Genomic DNA, 21722 nt, shown 5'->3' with positions numbered 1-21722 from the left:
AGTCAATCTATCACATCCCAAAGCTATAATTATGTAATTAAGCCTAATCATACTTCATAATAATTAGGTTTAATTTTGAGTAATTTTGTTTTGGAACGCTAGAGCTTTTCGTTTTGAGTCAATCGGTTGAGAGGAAGTAATTCGGGAGAAAAATAATGAATTCATAGTTGAAATAGACTTATTCTCTAATACGTGGGCGTTACCCGGTGGGCAAACCACCCCATCTCCTCTTGGGGCAGCAGCCCCCACCAACTCCCTCTCTCTCCCTCCCACCGTGCAGTCCAAGCTCTCCCTCTCTCAAGCACTCGCTCCTTCTACCCAAAATCCCACCTCAAGAGAAGAAATCGAGGTATGCATGTGTTACTAATGCGATCCTTAGCTCCTAAGCTCCTCATCTATCTAATTCATTTTTGTTTTTCCGAAGGATTCGAGCTGGTTTTGATGTCTTTTGATGTTCTTGGTTGAAGCACGAGGAGTACCCGCGTTCTTCCTCTTCTTGAGATTTTCCACCTTCCACCAACGGTCACCAACTTTGGCAAAGTTTCTTGGGTGAGTCTCATAGGCTCCCATAGCAAGGATGTGCATTTTGGTGGGTCGATTTCGAGTTTAGAGCTAAGTTTGCGGAGTTCTCGAGTTCTTGAGCTTTAGAGCAAAAAGAGTGGATTCAAATGAGTTTTGTGTTAGGAATCATGTTGCTATGTTGGTGAGTGAGTTCTAGACTCTATGAACTATCTCAAACATTATTTTCTTTGGTTTGGAGAGGCTCGCAAATCAAATCGCCGAGTTTCCCCCCTTAAAGCAACCTCTCTGGACAACTCGGATAGTCCAGGTAGAACCAGTATAGTCTAGGTAGCCCAGTGAAAACCCCGATGAATTGTGCTAAAAAATCGTTAGGGTTTAGGGTGCAAGTTGAGTCTAGAACCCTTTGTATAGTGTATATGTATGTTTATATATGATAGATTTATCATGCGAGTCGAATCAGCCGAGGAAGATCATCGAGAAGTGCAAGTCTGCCCAACCCGGATAGTCCGGGTTAAACTCGGAGGGTCCATGTAATTCGTGGTGCTTTTAACCAAGTACCCTCGCTTGGAGCCTCACCCGGATAATCCACCCAACCCGGAGGGTCTGGGTTAATTCGATTTAGATTTAGCAGAGAACCCCTGTCCAGAGTACAACCCGGAGGTTCGGAGTTCAACCCGGAGTCTTTGGCCTCCTGTTAACTTTCCAAAGTCATTTAGATCGCAAAGTTTGTTTTTATTTCGCATGTCTTGCACCTTTAGCTTATTGTTATACATATTATAGCATACATTGTTACACATCATCCATGCTCATCATTGCATGCATTCTTCTTTAGTGAACGAGGATCCAGAGCGTGACACGGGTGTGGTTGAAGGTGACACCGAGCCATGCTGATTCTGTGAATTCTGTGTGGGTATCATCAGGCAGCCGCCTGAGCAGCAAGACAAACATCTAAACATATTTATCATATTAATTTGAATCATATGTGTCTAATATGATAACATATGCTTTATATATGTTTGCATGTTATCAAGTCGACGTGGAGTTTTGGTATGGGTAGAACCTATATTGATGCATTACATTCTCTATCTTGTGATATTGATTATCCATATCTTTGTAACCGGGGTTTAACTTGATGTTGTCTAATTCAAAGGCCAACCAAATTGCTTAGTCATGCTTAGGTTCTTCGGTAGAAGTCGAGCGATGAAATGAATTCATTGTTCGCGAGCTATAGGCTTTAATTACTGTCACATTGATAACAATGTTGGGTTGATGGTATTGGTTGGTTGAGTAGTGAGGATAAGATGAGATGTGGACGGTGTTAGGGGTGTTTCTCCTACCCCAATGTGGAGTTCCCCAGGGTAGGTCGGGAAAGGAACCTAGACACCGTAGATCGTTTGCGTCGTTTAAGCACCGATCGTTGTTGCAGTTGGCTCTAGCACTTACCGTACTTACTACATATCGATCTAATGATAAGATAAGCCGAATACCTATGTAGCTATGATCATTTGAGCTTGCACATCGATGGTGTGAGCGGGCAGGCTTATAAGAGACACTTGAGGTTGCTCCGGGAGTTAACCTAAGTGGGCTCTGCACCAAGCGATGCCTAATTCAAATAGTTGAGGTTTATTGAGAAATATTGATATGAGTACCCCCTTGGGTGGACCTGTGTGGTCACTCAAGTCGTATAGTTCTCGAGTCTTGTGGGTAAAGTTGTACTCTCATGCAAGGTGTAGAAATATTTTGAAATACCGCGCTCTCGATTATGAGCATGATTTTGTCCATTTGCAGCAGTCATAAAGTTTTGAGTTTGGTTTGAGATAGTTGATGAGTTGAGATATGTCTTTACAGATATTATTACTATGATTCTTTTAACATATATGTTCAGTTAATAGTTATGAGTCAGATAGTTATGTTGGTTAAGTCTAGATGCTCACACACGTTTTTATCAAAATTTTCTTTCGCATATAAATTTACTTAACCATGTGATCGTATTCTTGCAACATCCTATTCATAATCCTTAGAGTCGGGTTATCTATAAGTACCCAATATGGATTAAGTCTTGCGAGTACCTTCATACTCACGCTGCTCTTTCAGGTGCTACCGGCTAAGAGGAGCTGGTCTTTGGCTACTTCACGCCCATCGAGGGTGGTGACGGATATGAGTAGGTAACTACTCGAAGGTCGTGCTTTTGTGATAGAGCCTAAGGGCATATGGCTCCATCCTCCTTTTGTTGTTTATAGTTTTAGTTTCCGCTGCATAGTTCTCTTCTATCTAGGAGTTGGTTAGTTTCAGTCTCCTCCTAGCTCTATTTTGTTGTAAATTGTAAGATATTATGGATGCTTAAGAACTTGTAATATAGTTAAATTACTCGATTTTTGTTAAGCTTTATTGTGATGTGATATGTTAGAAAGGCATGTGTTTCGATATTGGGCACAAAGCATGTGTCGGGATTACCGAAGCAGTATTTTGATTAATCATTGAAATCGTGATTAAGTAAATGATCAATTTAATGATTAATTAGAATACTATTTGGACGGTTCCTTACACAACAACTACTTTAAGTGCCGACACGTAGCGACAAAGTCATGCCAAGAAGTGGGCAGCTTGGCTAGGATAACATTAACCTGAAAATTCATAGAAAGGACATATCCATATTAGACTAAGTCTCGCACGATTAGCTACAACTCATGGATATGTTCCATGACTCATTTGCCATTCCCATACGAAAGTTCAGGTAACTTGCCACCATGAAGGATTCATTACCGTTGTCTCTTTCAGCATACTTGTCATTAAGCTTCGTCCACACCTTCCGTGCTTCCCCAAACCCCATATAGACGTCGAAAAGCCTATTCGACAGGACAACCAAGAGGTGTGCTAGGGCAGAGGCATTGGCCTTTTCCCAATGAACCCTTAACGTGTTGAGGCACGTTTTTTTGATCTCGTTTAGCACGGCTTCCCCCGGAGAGGCAGGTGGCTCTTTAGTGAGGACTCAGAATAGTCCGAGCTCCATCAACCATAGCCTCGTCCGGGCCTGCCAGTGCTTAAAGCCGGTCTCATCAAAACTCTCAGGCTTAATCGTGTCCGAGGACGATGGTGGTAGGCCAAAGGAGCTAGAACTAACCATCTCAGAAGCAATTGGATTTCTAGATTATTATATAAAATGCAATAAATTGAGCATGGACACAGTTCCACATATACAAACAAAGTAGTATAACAACATATATGGATTAAACATGAACTGGAATGAAAATGACAACAATACACAAGCAAAATTATCATCCATCATGTTTAAACCAGTAATTGAGCAGCATGTAGCAAGTTGAATTGCTCTCAGATATTCTATAACAGTTGGCCCCAAGACACAATAATCATGCTCCCTAACTGTTCCACAAAATACATCATAGACTGGGCATATTACTAAGTTCTCATCTAGTTTTTGAACCTGAACATAACACTCTAGAACTAAATCATCATGGACAGTGCTACTGCGAGAGATACAGAACTGCCAAACCATTTGTAAAACAAGTACTAACAGAACTGGGAAGTTATATCAGCTACTAAACCAAGTACCAAAATTGATATTCACACTCTAAGCTAGCAGCAACAACAAACCAGAGATCAAAAGATTGATATCCCTCAAGAGAACCAAGTCAACGCGATTTTCTCAATGTATAGACACATACCAAGTGAACATCAGTTGATCTTTAGGGTTGTCAAAACCAACTGAAAACTAGAGACTAAACAGGTTTAAACTATTGTACTTAGAATAATATGCCCAATCTCATATCATATGTACATACTGCTTAGAATAAGGAGAAAAGGAGCTATACTCACAGTGTAATCCACTGAAATACACTAACAATAGAGGCAAGGCATGACTCTCTAACCGCTGTCCCAAAAATTCAATCACCCGCTAGTGGTCGTCTGTGAAAGGGAAGACGAAGATATAACGCCTCAACCGCATAGCCACTGCTTATGCGGGTGAGCTTCAACACACGCAGTTCCAATAAGCGCTAACACTAGTGCTCCCCCCCAACCAATCTCCTCCAGCTGCGAACCACCAGACCAAAGCCACAAAGAAGAGATTTGGCTCCGGCTCAAGAGATGATTCCCAAATCTGGAAGAGAGAAAAAAGAGAGAACCAAGAGGATGGAGGGATTATCAATTGCATCACTCACAGAAGAGAGAGGCGGCCTAGATATGGATGCACCCACGTCGTCCAACCTCTTAAACCCCCGAAGGGATAGGGAAGTAGTTGCGCCGCTGCCTCTCTCTTCTCTCCTTTTTCTCATCGCCAACCCTAACTTAATCGAGTCCCAGGTCAAGAATGCAACCGCATGGGCATGGGCTCAAAGAGCCAGCCGATCTAGAGAAGAAAAGGCTCGAAAAGACATTAAAATTCACCTTTTCCTTAATAATCCCCACCAAATTTTAATATTGGAGTTACCGGTTTAATATTCAAATCCACAGATCTAGAATGGAGCAGATCTGGAATTATAGCTCTGCCATACTAGTGGAGTTGGGCAGCGGGTGGAGGGTGACTGGGCGGCGGGTGAAAGGGGGAGGGTGATGGGCGGTGGGCGTGGGGCAGAGGACGGCTGGGCGACGTGCGAACGGCCAAAGAGGTATTATCCTTAGTGATATTGATGAGTAATTTTTCCTTTAACTCTACGGATCATATTTTTTGTAGCATCCTTTTAAAAGGAAAGTTTTCCTTCACGAAGATACTCCACTTGCAATTTGTTGATGAGCGAAACCAATAAACGACATGTTCATCTCTAGAAGGAAACTATATTCTTTGAAATTTCTTAGAGATTATTTTAACATTTGATAAATTCAGTACCTGGTAGGGATATTCCTCTAGTTTTTGTTTGAAGGAAAAAAAAAATTCCACTAGTTGTGACCTCTTGGTTGATTTTTTCATTTCTTTTTTTTAAAAGAAGAGCCAAGAGTTAGGTTGAACACTTCCCAAAAAGCCTGTAATCTAATTTTTTTTTTGAACACTACTCTTTGAGTGCATTTCAAACACTTCTATGAGTTGGACATTCGAAATAAACTCAACAGTGACCAGGTCGTCACTGGTTCAGTTTCAAGATGAAATGGTTTTTATTCTAGAGAGGGAGAGTCAATAAAGAAAAAAATAAAAGGGGAAAAAATCAAGCGAAAGTTGAGGCAAGACAACCGCTCTCGTGCTGGCGAGTGGCGACCGCCGACCAGTGTTCTGAACGATTCCGGGCCGCTGACCGCAGCAGCAGCACCAGCAGCCGCAGACCGCAGGCAGCGCCGAGCAGCCAACCAAGCAGCCCGGGAGCCCAAAGGTACCGTCTTTCCTTGCTCCTCCCCTCAAATCCATCTCCTTTTCTTGCATTTCCATCGGAACCCCAGGTCTCACCGAGTCAATTCTCTAGGGTTCTTGCTCCCCATTTCTGCGATTGGAGCCACGGTGGCTACCTGCTTGCAATTTCTCTTTTCACCCGCGGAGTTGGACTGGCGTCAGAGCGCTGGAGCCAGGGGAAGTTGGAGTTGGAGGTTGCTCTCTTGGTTCTTGAATTGGGTGCGGCGGCAGCAGCTAGTAATTTCCTTGGTTCTTGTTTTGCTGTTGGAGCGGAGGGGATTGGGGGAGGGCAGGTGCCGGGGCACGGGATGATGGAGCCCCAGGTGGTGGACCTTGAGGATGACAGCATCAACTTCTGGGCCTCCCTCGGCGTGAGCCCCCACGCCGACCAGATGCCGCTTCACAATGTCCAGATCGTTGACCACCAGGCTCAGCCACCTCCGGCGGCTGCGCAGCCGCAGTCCATCTGCAAGGACCTGTTCCCGATCGAATCCGACCCCTGCCTGGAGCCCCGGCTGGGGATGGAGTTCGAGTCCAGCGAGGCTGCCAAGACCTTCTATATTGCTTATGCCGGCCGTGTTGGGTTCTCCGTCCGCATTGCCCGGTCGCGCAAGTCCAAGTGCAGTGAGTCTATTATCATGTTAAGGTTTGTGTGCTCGAGGGAAGGGTTCAGCAAGGAGAAGCGCGTTGTGGCGGGGAAGAAGACAAGGAAGCGGGCCGCCTCCATCAGGGAGGGCTGCAATGCAATGCTCGAGGTGCTCCGCAGAGGCGACAACAAGTGGGTTGTTACTAAGCTTGTCAAGGAGCACAACCATGAGGTCGGGCTGCCCAGCAGAGTGCATTATATCGCCATCGAGACTGATGCCGTGGTTAACCCTTACATTGGTATGGAGTTTGAATCCGTTAAGTCCGCCAAGACATTTTACTACTCGTATGCCAGCCGTGTGGGATTTGAAGCTCGTGTACGTCAGTCCCGAAAGTCGCAAGATGAGTCACTCAAGATGCTGAAGCTTGTATGCTCGAGGCACCGACACCATTCAGGACGGGAGAACAATGGAGAGGACACCGAGAGAGTGCATGTGTTGGATCCCTCCAGGGATGGTTGTGATGCATTGTTTGAGATAATACGAAAGGATAAAGATGTCTGGATGGTCTCCAAACTCATCCTAGAGCATACTCATGAGCTGAACCCAGCACCAGCAAGCAGAGTTCGCTGTGTTCGGTCGCAAGGTGAAGTACTTGTCATTGCAAAGAATTTCGCCGACACACGTAATCTCCTACTGAATGGCCAAGATTCTCAGCATCCTAGAGAGATGCGGTATAATGATTTAGGGCCAGAAGATGCTGACAGCCTATTTGAATATCTTAAGAATGCGCAAGTCGAGGACCCTGCATTTTTCTATGCTGTGCAGTGTGACAAGAATGGGCGCACGGCCAATATCGTCTGGGCTGACGCTAAAGCTAGGATGGCTTACTACCATTTTGGTGATGCTGTTAGGTTTGAAACAACATACCGGAAAAACAAGGAGAATATCCCTATTGTCATATTCTCTGGTGTCAATCATCATGCACAGTTTGTTGTTTTTGGGTGCGCACTACTTGTTGACGAGTCTGAAGCATCATTTGCATGGTTATTTGAAAAATGGCTTGAAGCAATGCGTGTGGGGCCTCCAGTTTCTTTGCTAACAGAGTTGAACCGAGGAATGGCAGCTGCTATTGCCAAGGTACTACCTGATACTCACCATATTTTCTGTGAAAAACATATCTTAGACACCATCAAGGAGGAACTACATGATATGTTTCCAGAACTAGAGCCTTTCATAACTGATCTGAGGAAGTGCATTGATGGGTGCAGAATAGAAGAATCATTTGAATCAGGTTGGAACTCGGTCATCATAAAGCATGGGTTCAGAAATAATGAGCTTTTACAGTCTCTCTATGATATTCGCCAACAATGGGTCCCTGCATACACGAAGAAGTCATTTTATCCCAGAAACCTGCTGCCACAAACCTGTGAAAATATTGACAAGGTTATTGAGAAGTACTTCTCGTCCAAGACCCAATTGCGGATGGCTGTCTGGCAACTTGGACAAGCTATTTCCAGTTCGTTTGAAACTGAAGCTCAGGCAGATTATTTGACAATGTTTCAAATGCCAGCATTGAGGACTGCGTCACCAGTGGAGAAACAAGGGAGTTCAATATTCACTAGCAGAATATTTGGCATATTTCAGGAGCAATTTGTTGAGTCCTTTGGGTACCATGCTGAGAGACTCGAGGATGAGACAGTACACAAGTATCATGTCACAGTATATGAAGGTGATGATGAAACACATACTGTCTCTTTCAACCCAGATCAAAGTACGGTGAATTGTAGTTGCTGCCTGTTTGAGAGCTGTGGTATCTTGTGCAGGCATGCTCTCCGGATTTTCATTATCGAAGGAGTACGTGCCCTTCCAAAGGCTTATGTCTTGAAACGCTGGACAAAGCATGCAAAAAATATTATCACCTTGGATAACTACATTGATCTGAGGGGCTACCGTGAGGATCCTTCAACTGCAAGGTTCAATGATCTCTGCTGTGATGCAGTGAAATGTGCAAAAGAAGCTTCAAAATCCTCTGAACTCTATAAAATTGCTAAAGAGGCACTGCACAAGGCTCTTGATGAGGTAGTACTGTCTTCAAACAACATTAGAGAGCAGCAAAATCTGCAAAGCTGTACAACGTCACTAAAAAAGCCAAGGAAGTTTGTTAAGGCCAAAGATTCCTCCGGTAAAAGCTTAAAGAGGTCAGCATCTAAAAGTCCCCTCATGGAGGGTGATGGCATTAGATGACCTTGAGTTAGGGCACAGCGTGATTTTACCAGTTCTGACCTTGTATGTAGCATCATGCAATCTAATAATTACCTTTTATATTGTAGCTGGCTGCAGGATTTGGTTATTAGCAGATCTAGTGGCTGTAAGGGTGCTAGTGAACCCTTGAGATTAATGTTAAAAGGTTGTAGAAACAGATGACTTTTTGTGGAAACATTTATAAATACTACTGCGGATAGTTTTATTATAGGAGACTGTAGTTTTAATTTTCTATGTCCCACTGCAGACCAATGTGATTTTCCGTATGCTAGTTGCAGTTCATTTTATATACTGCCAGCACTGTAAATATCGGCTTTTATGGCCCTGCTCTGCTAGTGGTGGAATACGGGGTAGTAACAGGCAGCTGTGGTAGGATGCAACATGCATACTGGTTGAATTTAGCAGTTTATGTAGGCTGATATAATGGTTGAGTGGGCCTTGAAATGCATGTGTCCCAGACTAAATATATATTTTTATGTTTGCAATTTTGCATATCTTTGGTCATTTGTATGAAATGAATGACCTCATATTAAACAATATATGATGCATTTAGAACTCAGTTCTTGAATATTTGTTCTTTTCTTGATAATTTATTCTGCACAATTATTAGTTATCAAACCACTTACAAGGCTGCAACCACACAAACATTATAAGGTATGATGACAACTAGCTCACTGCTATTTAGACCATGGCTTGAAAATATGCAGCAGATGTTAGATTCTACATAAATATAGATAATGATTAGTATCCTGTCATGGCCCAGATGTGGCCCATGTCCCAACAAGCTGGTCCCACCAGATTACTTGGCTGTTAAGTAGATTAGGAGCTTCTGGAATATGTAATAAATTACTTTGGTTCAAGTTTCCCTTCTCTATATATAGAGAGGCAATCTATCAATAAAGGGCAAGCAGCCAAGCAGGATTAAAAGGGGTAAAACTAACTTTCCAGCCACCAGGCTCTAGGCGTCGGCCTCCCTAGCCGCCGCTTTCTCTTCCTCCTCTCTCATCCCTAATCCCCTTTCAATAGATCCATGCGCATAACATCTGGTACTAGAGACCATCTGTTGCCTCACCATCAATGGCATGCGGGTTCCGATTCCATGGATTGGTTCAACCGCCACCAAGCATGGGAAGAGGAAAGGGCTCTGCTGCCCTTGAGAGTTACACATGTGGGTATCAGATGGCGTTCGAGGTTGACCGATGGCGAAAGATAATAGGAGCACCTAGAACTCCAGGTGACACCATCAAGGCCGTTTTGCATTCTGAACAAATCTCAAATAGATCATGCTGGATGCTTTCACCGCTGTTGATGCCACAACATTGGCTGTCGTCACCGTTCATCACCGAGCCACCATCCGTCATCAACGACACCATCAACCTAGAAATTCTTTTCTGGAGATGGTCATATCGCTGTCCACCCTCCGTGGGCTCCTCCATGGAGCATGAGCGATACTGGAGAATTAATAATTTTACACTGATCATGACTACCTTGTCCGCCTTTTGCAATACGTCGCCACCACAGATATGTTAAGCAACTTCCTTACATCTTTTCTATGGGCACCATGTTTGGCAAGAAGGGACACATGCCCGCTTCTCAATCTGCAGTGTACGCAATCAGAGACACCTTCGTTGCAGATTCCGGCACCCCGACCATTCCTGGCGGTCCTGGCATCACTGAGGTAACCGTCGCCACCACGGCCGACCGCGCTTCTACGACACCTAAGGAAGAAGGCCTTAACGCACCTAGAGTTGTCTATTCCAATTGGGAGTGCCCTAGAACATGTTGGCAATGACGACGCAACAAAAAAAGGAGCTGTGTGGGATATGTCGTTGTCAATGGCACATTGCAGGCTGTCACGCCCATGCAGGATCCCCTCGCCGACAGCCGATAAGCTGATCTATAACGTAGCTGAGTTGGACGCCACTGGTTGCATGGCCGTAACCAGGAGGGTCCCTTTCGATGAGACCAACGCAGTTGCCCCTGGACTCAACATCACACTTAAGGTAGGTGGCCCTAACGTGCTTGGGATTACTGTCCAGATTGATGCCCTAGTAGAAACAATGACGATGACACACACATGCAACGGATTTGTGGTGCATTCACGAAAATGAGCAAGGTGAGGTGCAAATATTTGATGGGTACAAATCCTAATTGTACCCATGGGAACCGGGAGGAACATGTATTGCGTGCATGTATACATGTCTATTATTGAGTTACATGCACCCCAAAAGTTTAAGTTGATAGGGAAAGATGGATAATTCACTTATATTTCAACACTCCCTGTCACGTGGAAGCTCCATCAGGTCTCAGATGTTGAAATAGGAGTAGGCTGTAATTTTTTATTTAATTGTGCCTGCTAGAACTTGAACTTGAGATCTCTGTCTTTGATACCAATTGTAAGATCGAAAAGGCCTTTCTACACCCCAAAAACTAGCTGATGAGGTGAGTAGCTCCCCACTTTTAAGTTGGGCGCATCATCCTTCCACAACTAATTTAAGACTATTCCAACAATCTCTCACTTCACACATTGGTGTCCCTCAGTCCTTCACCGCCCCTTCACCGTATATTGACGGTCCCTTAGGCCATGCCTCATCGGCACAAACGGTCTATCAACACTTGGTCTATCAGGCCAAAGATTTGTGGCTCACGCTTTGTGAACCGGGCTTTGATACCATATTAAGTTGCATGCATCTATCAACTCAAATAAAAGCCTAAGCTGATAGAGAAATATGGACAATTCACTTATACTTCAGTATCTATGACATGAGATCATCACTTTCCATGCATGGTGTGAGAAGAAAGGAGAAACCAAGCTATATATGTTATATGATAACATGAAATTCTTTTCCTTTGGAGCAAATGACAATTCTTGGAAAATGAAAGATAATGATGTCATGTAGATAAAATTGAACATAACTAGATCTGGTAGTATCACACCCATATTTATTTTCAAGAACAGGTGAGCAATCTTGCGAGGAGCATGATTCTGGAGAACTTTACCATGATCAACATTTGGCACAGTCCATGTCAATCAACCATGATTAACAGCTTCATATTCAGGAAATCTATAGGCCGGGGGCCATAAGTAGTTCATTGAAACCAGAGATGAACTCGTTTAGTGCTCTGGGGATGATCTTGGAAGATTATATCAACAACAAATTTTTTCTCCTCAACAGGATTCCACCAGCCACCCGACATATTTAGGAGGTGTATGATCCCGGAGAAAACCATGTCAATTGCCAATTAAATTTCTCAGGTGATCTCTTGTTGGCTATTTGTTCAGTAGACTTGACCAGTTATAGGAAGTTGGAAAAGGTGCAGATGGACTGCTACACGTGTCCCCTAGATGACGGGTGCGACGATCCTTCAATGTTGGGTAACGATTTTATTGAATTGGCTCCCGCTTCCTTAATATAGGATGCAAATTACACTTCAACTATGAAGCAACCTGTTGTGTTAAAGAAGCCTGCTTTATTGTCATCTCATATTGAGAGTATCTCATATTGAGAGTATCCATGAATCCTTAGATCTTCAAGCCATCAACACCTCCTTTGTCACCCTAATTCCTAAGAATAATAACCTAGTGGCGGTCAAAGATTATAGACCGATCTCTTTGCTTAACATAAGTCTCAAACTGATCACAAAGCTTCTGACCAATAGACTGCAGAGGGTGATCATTCTTATTATTCACAGAAACCAATATGGTTTTAGCAAATCTAGAACAATACAAGACTGTCTTGCCTGGGCTTATGAATATTTATATCAGTGTCACCACTCAAAGAAAGAATTGGTGATCTTGAAGTTAGACTTTGAAAAAGCCTTTGACACAATAGAACATAGTGCCATCCTCCTCATGCTCACCCAACTGGGCTTCAGTCAAAGATGGATCATATGGATGAAGACAATCTTAGGCTTTGCTTCTTCAGTGGTCTTGTTGAACGGGGTTCCTAGCAAATTCTTCAGATGCAAAAGAGGGGTTAGGCAAGAAGATCCTCTCTCACCCCTCTTTTTGTCCTCAATGCTGACCTCTTGCAATGCATAATCAATAAAGCCCATAGAAATGACATCTTCTCCATGCCAATTCGAACCTTACATGATCAGGATTTCCCAATCATACAGTATGCGAACGACACCCTGCTATTCATGAATGGTTCTCAAAGAGAGATTTTTTTGCTTTAAAGGCAGTTCTCAACACCTTCTCTGCATCGATTGGTATGAAAGTAAATTTTGACAAATCATGCTTGATCCCTATCAACATGGACTAGGAAAAGGCTCTCTTCTTGCTGGAGTCTTTGGTTGTTCCATTGGAAAATTCCCCTTCACCTACTTAGGCCTACCATTAGGCACTACTCTTCCTAAAATTGAGGATCACACACCCCTTATGAACTGCGTGGAAAGAAGAATCCGCGGTCTCAAATTTTCTCATAATGGCAGGAAGGATGGAAATGGTTAATTCAGTGATGTCTGCGCTTCCTACTTATACAATGTGTTCTCTCGAGCTCCCTGCTATGGTCATTCAGGGCATAGGTAGAGCAAGAAGGCAATGCTTATGGCGCGGTTTAGATATAAATGTCTCTAAAAAGTCTCTGGTGGTGTGGGAGAGAGTTTGTAGGCCAAAAAGGCACAAAGGTTTGGGGGTGATCAATCTCTAACTTTAGAATGAATCCTTGTTGTTGAAAAATCTTAACAAATTCTACAACAAACATGACCTTCCTTGAGTTCATCTGGTTTGGAGTTCGTATTACAAAGAAAACCAACTCGTGCCCCACGTCTCCAGTAAGAAAGGGTCTTTTTAGTGGAAAGACATCCTCAAATTTGTGGATCACTTCTGCGTCATATCTCATTGTCAGATTGGTAAAGGGGATATTGTCTTTGGGACGGTGCCCTAATTAAAGATCTGCTACCTGGGCTGTTCTCTTTTGCTAAGAATGAAAATATAACAGTGGCTGCTTTCAGAGAAGATACAAATATTCAAAATCACTTTCACATCCCTTTATCGAAACTGGCTTATCAGGAGCTTACTGTGTTACACGCAAAATTAAATGGAATTCAAAGTCATACTATTATAGTTGATGAATGGCATTACATTTGGGGATCCAATACCTACACTGCGAACAAGTTTTACAACCTCCCTTTCAGAAATATTCAACCTCCTCCCCTTTAATGGATCTGGAATTCCAAATGCAGCACGAAACTTAAAGTCTTTGCGTGGCTGCTTTTAATGGATAGACTAAACACAAGGATCATTCTTAAAAGAAAAAGATTGAAGATTCAGGGAAATAATTACAACTGTGTTCTATGTTCCAACAACTTTGAAGAAATTGCCTACCACCTCTTCTTCTCCTGCCATTTTGGTGGCATTTGCTGGCAGTTCTTGTAGATATACTAGGATCATAACCTTCAATTCTTCGCAATGATGCAGCAGACAACCTTGGTTTTTAAGCAACCCTTCTTTATGGACATCTTCATCATAGGCACATGGTGTATCTGGAAGCAGAGAAACAATTTTATTTTCAGAGGCATTAATCCGACTTTCCTCACCTGAAAAAAGGATTATTTACTGAAATTTCCTTACAGTTGAATCAGTTCCCTGAAACTTAAAGGACACAAATTTCTTCTTTGCTTGCTCTGCTTGTTTAGCTTTTACCTTAGGCGATGCCTCTTTGTACTTATTATGATATAAACTACCACAGTGGGGGCTTCCCCTACTGTTTTCCTCTCAAAAAACTCAGCCTGGTAATTATGATACACTCTACAGCAAGCATCGAACGGAGGAAGATTTTTCTCCCATGTCCAACAAATCAACAACCCTACATGGAGACAAAGTAGGCCTGAGCAACGCATGATCCAGGAGGAATACGATATTTGTTGCTTGGATTTCTGCTTATAATGATGTTTCTCCAGTATAATACATTGGCTGAGAGGATTTATGACATTCCTTATGACAAGATCTCTCAACAAGCAAATTTTGTGCTCCTTATTCACAAACCCAGTCAGACGGAATTTATAACCAAAGAGCCTTTCATAAAAATATGGTTCGAAACGACACCATTACTAGCCTACAATAATTGTAAGTCAACATGTTCTTTTTATACCAGGGTATTCAAAGTAGACTAAAAAAAACTAGTTTAGTACTAACGCCTAGGTGATTGTTGCTCGAATAGCCAAATGAATAATCTGCGCATACACCAACATTCGAGTTGTCACCATGATCCACATCTTCATCAAGCTCATCGCCAAGGTGAGACAATGATCCACATGCTCCTTCGACTAAGGGCCAACGACGACAGCATCAACGCAAGATGAATGGAGGTCTTTGACAACCATCTGCGACAATACCTCATCAAACCGTGGAGCGTGGTAGGAGCGTAAATCTTTTATTGACATGGGGTTTCCTCGGACTTCAACCATAGCCTCCACCTTGCAGTATGTGGATCTTTCCTCACCTAGCAGCTCGAGGACGAGCTGCAAGCGAAAGGGTGGAGAGATGTCATGGCCCAGATGTGGCCCATGTCCCAACAGGCTGGTCCCACCAGATTACTTGGCCATTAAGTAGATTAGGAGCTTCTAGAATATTCTAGATTGTAATAAATTACTTACGTGTCAAGTTGCCCTCTTTCTATATAAAGAGAGGCAATCTATCAATAAAGGGCAAGCATGATTAAAGGGTTAAACCTAACTCTCCAGGCGCTAGGATGTAGGCGCTAGCCTCGTGGCAGCCGCCTCCCTCTTTCTCCTCTCTCATCCCTAGTCCCCCTCCAATGGATCTATGCGCATAAACAATTCTCTGCCTCGAACTCCAATGGCCAACATCGAAACATCGTTGCTAGCCTATCTCACTACCTAATGATATTAGCATACTGCATCATTGATGGCGTGCACTTGTCTTATGCCAACCTCTATCCTAGTTTGACTCTACCTGAATTGATTAGTGGCATGTGCTCCTCCCTTTGCATATCCCATTCTTGGCATATATCCAAAGTTCCTCGACTGTACGCATACAATGTCTAACTTTGATGCATCTGATGGCTTCACAAGTGGAACAGCTTCTTGCTGTGCCTCCTGACCTTGGTTCCTCTATTCTCTCACCCTTTAGGCAGCATAGTTCTCCACATAACTGGATCAATGCTCCCTTGAGCTCCACCGCCAATTTTGTAGTTACTTGACTTGTCCATGGAGAGATCTACAAGTTAAATTGGTTTTCAATTTCTGAAATCTGTAAGGTTTACTTTATCACCCAGTAAAGTAAGCTGAGGTGCACTGCACTTTCCTTCCATTTCTTTAATTTTTTGATAGAACATGAAAACTTCATTTTTTATTTCTATGAGTGTAGGAAAAGTTATGCAGATTTGATGTTTTCTTTTCTTCTAAAGTGTTATTATACACATGGAGATGAGCGGTCATGTGGAGAAGTGAATAGTGAACTTATGCAGGTCCTGAAATATTTTTTGTTCCTAATACTTCTGATAAGTTATACATAAGTTTCTTCCATGTTATAATATAAAAATTGCTCTGGTATTCACATTATTGATAGGTCACACCATGGTTTCCTTTGCTTGATAACACCATATTTTATGTCTTGTGCCCTCTCTATGTCTGTATCTATTCACTTTGAAATAATAATATAATCTGTTAGTTTTTCTCTGGTCAAATACTCTGACCCAACAGCGCTTCTCTTTTGTTTTTGTGAGAATAACAATGTTGAATTCCCTCTTTCGTAGTCGAATAGCTTGGTAAAATATGATTTGCACATGCTACTGGCAAATACGAATTTGCCTCCCGTACTCTTTTCCTTCTCCGTTCTGTTCCTACCTGTTGTGGCTGGCACTCGTAGCCATTTCATCCTTTCTTTGACTGGGAGCGTAGACACTTTTGGACAAAACCATGTTTGTATCGTCGCTAATGTTCTATAAAATGGGTTTTACGTCACTGTATTTGCAACTGCAACAAATCCATTCTTAACATTGATCCGAAATACATTTTGGTGGCGCAGTGTATTTTCATATCTTCGTAAATGTTTAACAAGTTTCTGAGGGCTACATGAGGTCAGTATTCCTTATGAACTCTCATGTATATTCCTTTTATCATTTCCCGACATTTCTGTGCCATGTAAGTTAATGATGTTGCAACCTTTGTTCTGTAACATGTGTACCACTTGTAAACCCCAAAATTCATGAACTAATCAAGATCGTAGTTCTAGGACTTCAGAACTTTCCTTGTGTTCAAGGTCTTCATCTTCCATTATTGTTTTATTCCTTGTGTTTTAGTCAATCACTGTTTGCCAATGGTTGCTATTGTAATTTCCCTTGGCTTGCAGTTTTTTTTTTCCCAATGACAACTTGGTTAGCTTTCAGTGACCAATACTAGATCGTTCAGCTTTTACTCCCCTTACTTTATTGTGGCGGCGTATCTGTACTTTACAGCCTTGTCAATGGAATCATTTTTCTCCTTTGTTGAAGTTCTTCTGCATTACATCTTAAAAGCGGTTTAAGCTGCCTAATGATGCTTTTATCATGTGTTTAGCTGTCAAACATTACCATTTCATTTTTTGCAATTTCAATCCATACTGCACCTGGCCAAATTGAGCGTCTTCTGTATATATCTTGATCTTTCTTGATGTGGTAGTTTCCTCTGCGTATTTTTGACATATTGTAGCGTCTAACACTTTGTCATTCCTGTTTAGTTCCACGAAGAGCTTCGTTTCCTCTTATTTTGAAAATAGCTGAATTTTTTCTCCTAGTCTAGGAATGAGCTAAGCGCTGCATCCAATAGCTAATCTTGCTGTGCAGTATTTCAGGTGTAAGTTCAGTTTGTGGAGAACATACCTGCTGAAGGCTGGAATGAAGCCTTGACAGTGGTTTCACATCACTATTGCTCTACAAACGTTCTTGTGCTTTCCCATTTCGCCAGTTTCTTTCTCTGTCACTGTTTTGGTACCCGTGGATTGCTAAAGCTGAACACAATGTGCTAATCCTGTGTCATCTTTTTTTTTGACAGGTTGGTAGTGAAGTAAGAGTTCAATACCAGCTGTATGCCACATTTGAAGTTGAAATGTGTTGTAACAAAGGGGGCAATCTTTAGCTACGGTAGCAGGCAGGAAGAGCAGGAGAGCTAATTTGTGGGCTTCAGTTTTTGCCAGATCCTTCTTTTCATGAGGGAGTTTTTGCTAGATCCTGCCAGAAAGATCTTTGACGTGCGTTCAGCTGGAGGTCACCCGTTCTGTTTACCATTTTGTTGACGTAAACAGTCAGTTACAGTACTTGGCAAAAAGGAAAGCGGAGTGGAGTCATCAAAGGGAAGTCCTGTTTCCCCCATTATGGAAGCAAGTGCAAAGAAAAGGTGCACCTCGCATGACACTCCTTCACAGTTCACAACAAATCTGATTCCATGGCTGGAACTTGTAGGATGCTGTTGGAAATGTGCCTGGTGCAAGAACATCAGTTGAACACAAACCTTTGTGGAACAGCACCGCGCATGTGCATGGCGCCACAATCGTGTACAGTGAACTATAAGAGCACATAAAGAGAAGGACCAGCATGCCAAGATCTAGCTCGAGAAGCATGCTGTGATCATCGACCGCTGGTATGCTGGCCACTGACCCACTGTGGCATCTTACCTGGGAACAGAAATGAACATGAGGAGGAGGACCGCATTTTGTTTTTCCATCAAAGAAAGCAAGGTGATCAGACGTGTGCATCGTGCATCAGGCTCACTCGATCATCATTGCCCATGCGTGTAAAAGAGAGAAGATGGAAGCCCTGGTAGTGGTGGTTTTTCAGTTGCAAATTGCAGTGTTAGGTGGCGCTCGAGCAGTTGCAAGTGTCGGGATCAGAATGGGAGCTTTCAGTTTCAGCTCCTTGCGGTGCTTCCAGTTCCAAGCAGAGGTGTCTCAGCAGCGGCTCCTCCCTGCACACGTCTCCATCCGCTTGTTCAGCCCCAACAAACCAGTCGCCAGCCCACGGTCTCGCCGTGGCGAGATAGGGATAGGATGTGTGCTATGTGTTGTCGCCGGCATGGAGATTGTGGCCGAACGGATAGAGAGCACTAGGCTGGCCTGCCATTGGCCACCCTGGGGTAAGGGGGCAAGCATGCTTGCTTTTCTTTAACCCTCTCTAGTTTCTGCTCCCTCCTTTGCCTTTGCCTTTGCCTTGCTGAGTTCATCATCTGCATAGCGCAGGATACATGGCTGCAGTAGCTTGCTTCCCTCTCCGATTACTACTCCAATGTCATACCTTTCTTCTCATCTGGTTAAATTTTATACACATTAGTCGGAAAATATTGGTTTAGCTAGCTGTTGCTTCCCCTTTCTTTGGGCATACTCAATGCTTGTGGACCAGTTGATTTCTCTTTTCTCTTTTACTTAAAGAGAAGTGGAGCAGCTGATTCAGTCCAGCCAAATTGTTGCATTGCTTATGCCTCAGCTGAAGATAACCAATGCCTCTCGTTAGCTGCGTCCTTAGTTTTAACTAGAAATACGATAAATACTAAAGCGAAAACAGCGAGATGGACCAGATTCGGAAGAGAAATCGGTGTTTACTTCATTGTTAAGCGATAAATATATTTATTGGCACTCACGTTTTGGGATTTTTCATGTTGATTTAGTGCCGAAACCAAAAGCGATCGCACGATCGCAAAGGGAACCACCCCTACTAAGTTTGGTTGTTTTACGCAACGCACGAAAGCGAACTCGCCTCCCTAAATGATATCTTCGCTATTCCTTTGGAGATCCCAAGTGACATCTTTGCTTAAATTAATCGGTCCGTGGCACAAGAAAAGGATGAGCAGATGTGCATGCTCACTCGATTAAAGTTGCTGCTGATGAAGAGATCAGAGTTAAGAGTTTGATGCAATTAGCCTAGTTGGCATTGGGCCTGGCCCTTAAAACAAATCCCAGAACTAACTCACCAACTTGCCTAGCTGCAAATGATTCCATCACCCATATAATCCATGCCCAAGTGTCATTGCTTTGTTGTCAAGGAGAGGTGTTATAAAAATATATACTTGATTTGCCAAATCAAGACCAGAACTCTATGCTAAAATGAGATGCTGTTGTATCATCATCCATCACTAGTTCTGACTCCCAAGAGAACCTTTGGAAAGGCAGAAAAGAAGGCAGTGGCATTTTTCCTTTTGAGGACTGGCATTGATTCTGGCTACAAGTGGAAAGGGGAGAAATTGAAAAATTATTTCTAAGTTCCAAAGGTGGATTAATGACAAGCATGGTGGCTAGTCATGTTTAATCAATCACAAGTGTCATCTTGAAAGCTTCATGTCAGACTCATCCTTTGAATTGAGAGAATGGAACTCATAGTTCGGACGTCCTATGGAAGTGGCTATTATATAATACACAGGATGACCGAAGGTTACCGGCATTTACTTTACTTGATGATGTACATGTGGTGACTGGTGACATAGACATGATATGGTTTCACACCATTTAAGATACCATAAACAATATGCTAAATTTTAACTATGACTGGTGGCATAAAAAGGGTGATGTAAATGAGAACATCAAGCAATGGCGAAGCTAAATCCTTACAAGCGTTCCATAAGTAAACATTGCTTAACAACTACACACATGGCAACCTACCAACTTCCCCTAATAACATACTTGCATGAACCAGCGGAGCACAAGATCACTCCCCCAAGATTACCACATATAGGATAACACTAAGCATGATAGCCAGTAACGCATAGATTATCATCACTTGACATGGCTCAAGTACAAGCAAGAACAACAAGATTGTGCCGAGTAAATAACACCACAAGAGATGGCACAAGAAATTACCCACAGAGGAAGAAAATATACAACTTGCAATTGAAAGATAACAAATGGAGGATAAGCTCAAATCCTCTAGGGAATTTCAATAGCAACATCTAGTCATTTGTGATGCAGCAATTGAATATGCCTTGGAGATTCGACCCCAGAGGCGGCCCTTGCGTCATCACACGAGAGGCGACATGGGGGCGATACCACCACCGCCACTAGAGGCCCTCCTTGCCGCGTCCTGTAGCGGTGCTGCCGCCATCTGTTTGCTGGAGATGGTGGTGGCAGCGGCCGACGACGGCGCCAAGCGGTGGTCATTGCGATGCTCCCCTTCCCATCTCTCCTCTGGTGGGACACCGACGAGATTTGGCAAATCGGCATGTGCTTGTGCTTGATCTATTGTTTTGGAGGCTGGATGTGTGGATCTGGGGGTGGGCGACCAATTCTATGCCCTGCCGACCATGGGCGCACATGAATGGCTGCTTCTGCGCTCCGCCATCGTGTTATGTTGCGCCCGCTGTGTTGTGCTGCATAGTTGTGCCGTGCTATGTTGCTCCGTTGTGCCGTGCTGCACCGTCGTGCCGAGCTGTGCTGAGTCATCATGTAGTGCTCCGCTGACCGTGTTGTGTTGCGCCACTGTGCCGTGCTGTGCTCCCATGCCGAGCTACGTTGTCATGCTGTGCTGCGCTACCGTGTCATACTCCGCTGGTCGTGCTGTGCTGCGCCCGCCGTGTTGTGTTGCGCTGTGTTGGCCATGTTGTGCTATGCTGCGCCAGCCGTGTTGTGCTTCTCGAGCAGTGTAGCATCCTGGTACTCCTGGCACAGTGCCAGAGTAGCCGACAGACTTGGTTCTGTGGTCTCCTCAGAGGTCGCGTGTGGTGGCATGTGTGGTGATGGCGATGACAGAGGCCGCATCTGTGTGGAGGGATGGTGAGCAGTCCATGGCTGTGCTGTCACCCCCATCTCTCTGTCGCTCAGGCTCCTCCCCTTGCTGGACCTACCTATTCCCCCAGATCTGGCCCATGGGGAGCCTTTCAGTGTGTTGAAGGATATGGGGTGGTGCACTCTCATGAAGACGGTGGTTGCAGTAGTGGCAACACACCCAATGTCGGGCTATCTTCACAGTGGGTGGGCTAGGGGAGTCCAAGGCGAAAGCCTACCCCTCCATGGAGAAGTCTGTCTATGTGGCTTCCCTTCCCACCTCAATGGGCTCTTCTGGTGTAAACCTAGTCTATGCTTTGGACTGGTG

At 43.6% G+C, this 21722-nt stretch overlaps 1 protein-coding gene across 1 annotated transcript; it reads left to right on the top strand.

The window, feature by feature from the left end:
• The first annotated feature begins 5677 nt into the window (after positions 1 to 5677).
• On the top strand, positions 5678 to 8970 carry LOC133899337 (protein FAR1-RELATED SEQUENCE 9-like). Its single transcript, XM_062340325.1, has 2 exons — positions 5678 to 5840; positions 5931 to 8970. Exon 2 carries the CDS (start codon positions 6166 to 6168, stop codon positions 8686 to 8688), a length of 2523 nt encoding a protein of 840 aa, XP_062196309.1. The 5' UTR covers positions 5678 to 5840; positions 5931 to 6165; the 3' UTR covers positions 8689 to 8970.
• The last annotated feature ends 12752 nt before the right edge of the window (positions 8971 to 21722 follow it).

The sequence above is a fragment of the Phragmites australis genome, chromosome 18 (genome assembly GCF_958298935.1).
Source record: "Phragmites australis chromosome 18, lpPhrAust1.1, whole genome shotgun sequence".
NCBI classification, from domain to species: domain Eukaryota; kingdom Viridiplantae; phylum Streptophyta; class Magnoliopsida; order Poales; family Poaceae; genus Phragmites; species Phragmites australis.
Note: the sequence above shows the minus strand (reverse complement) of the source record. Positions and strands in the feature narration are given on the sequence as shown.

Coding starts and splice junctions, on each gene's coding strand:
- LOC133899337 (XM_062340325.1), top strand. CDS start 6,166: ATGATGGAGCCCCAGGTGGTGGACCTTGAGGATGACAGCATCAACTTC.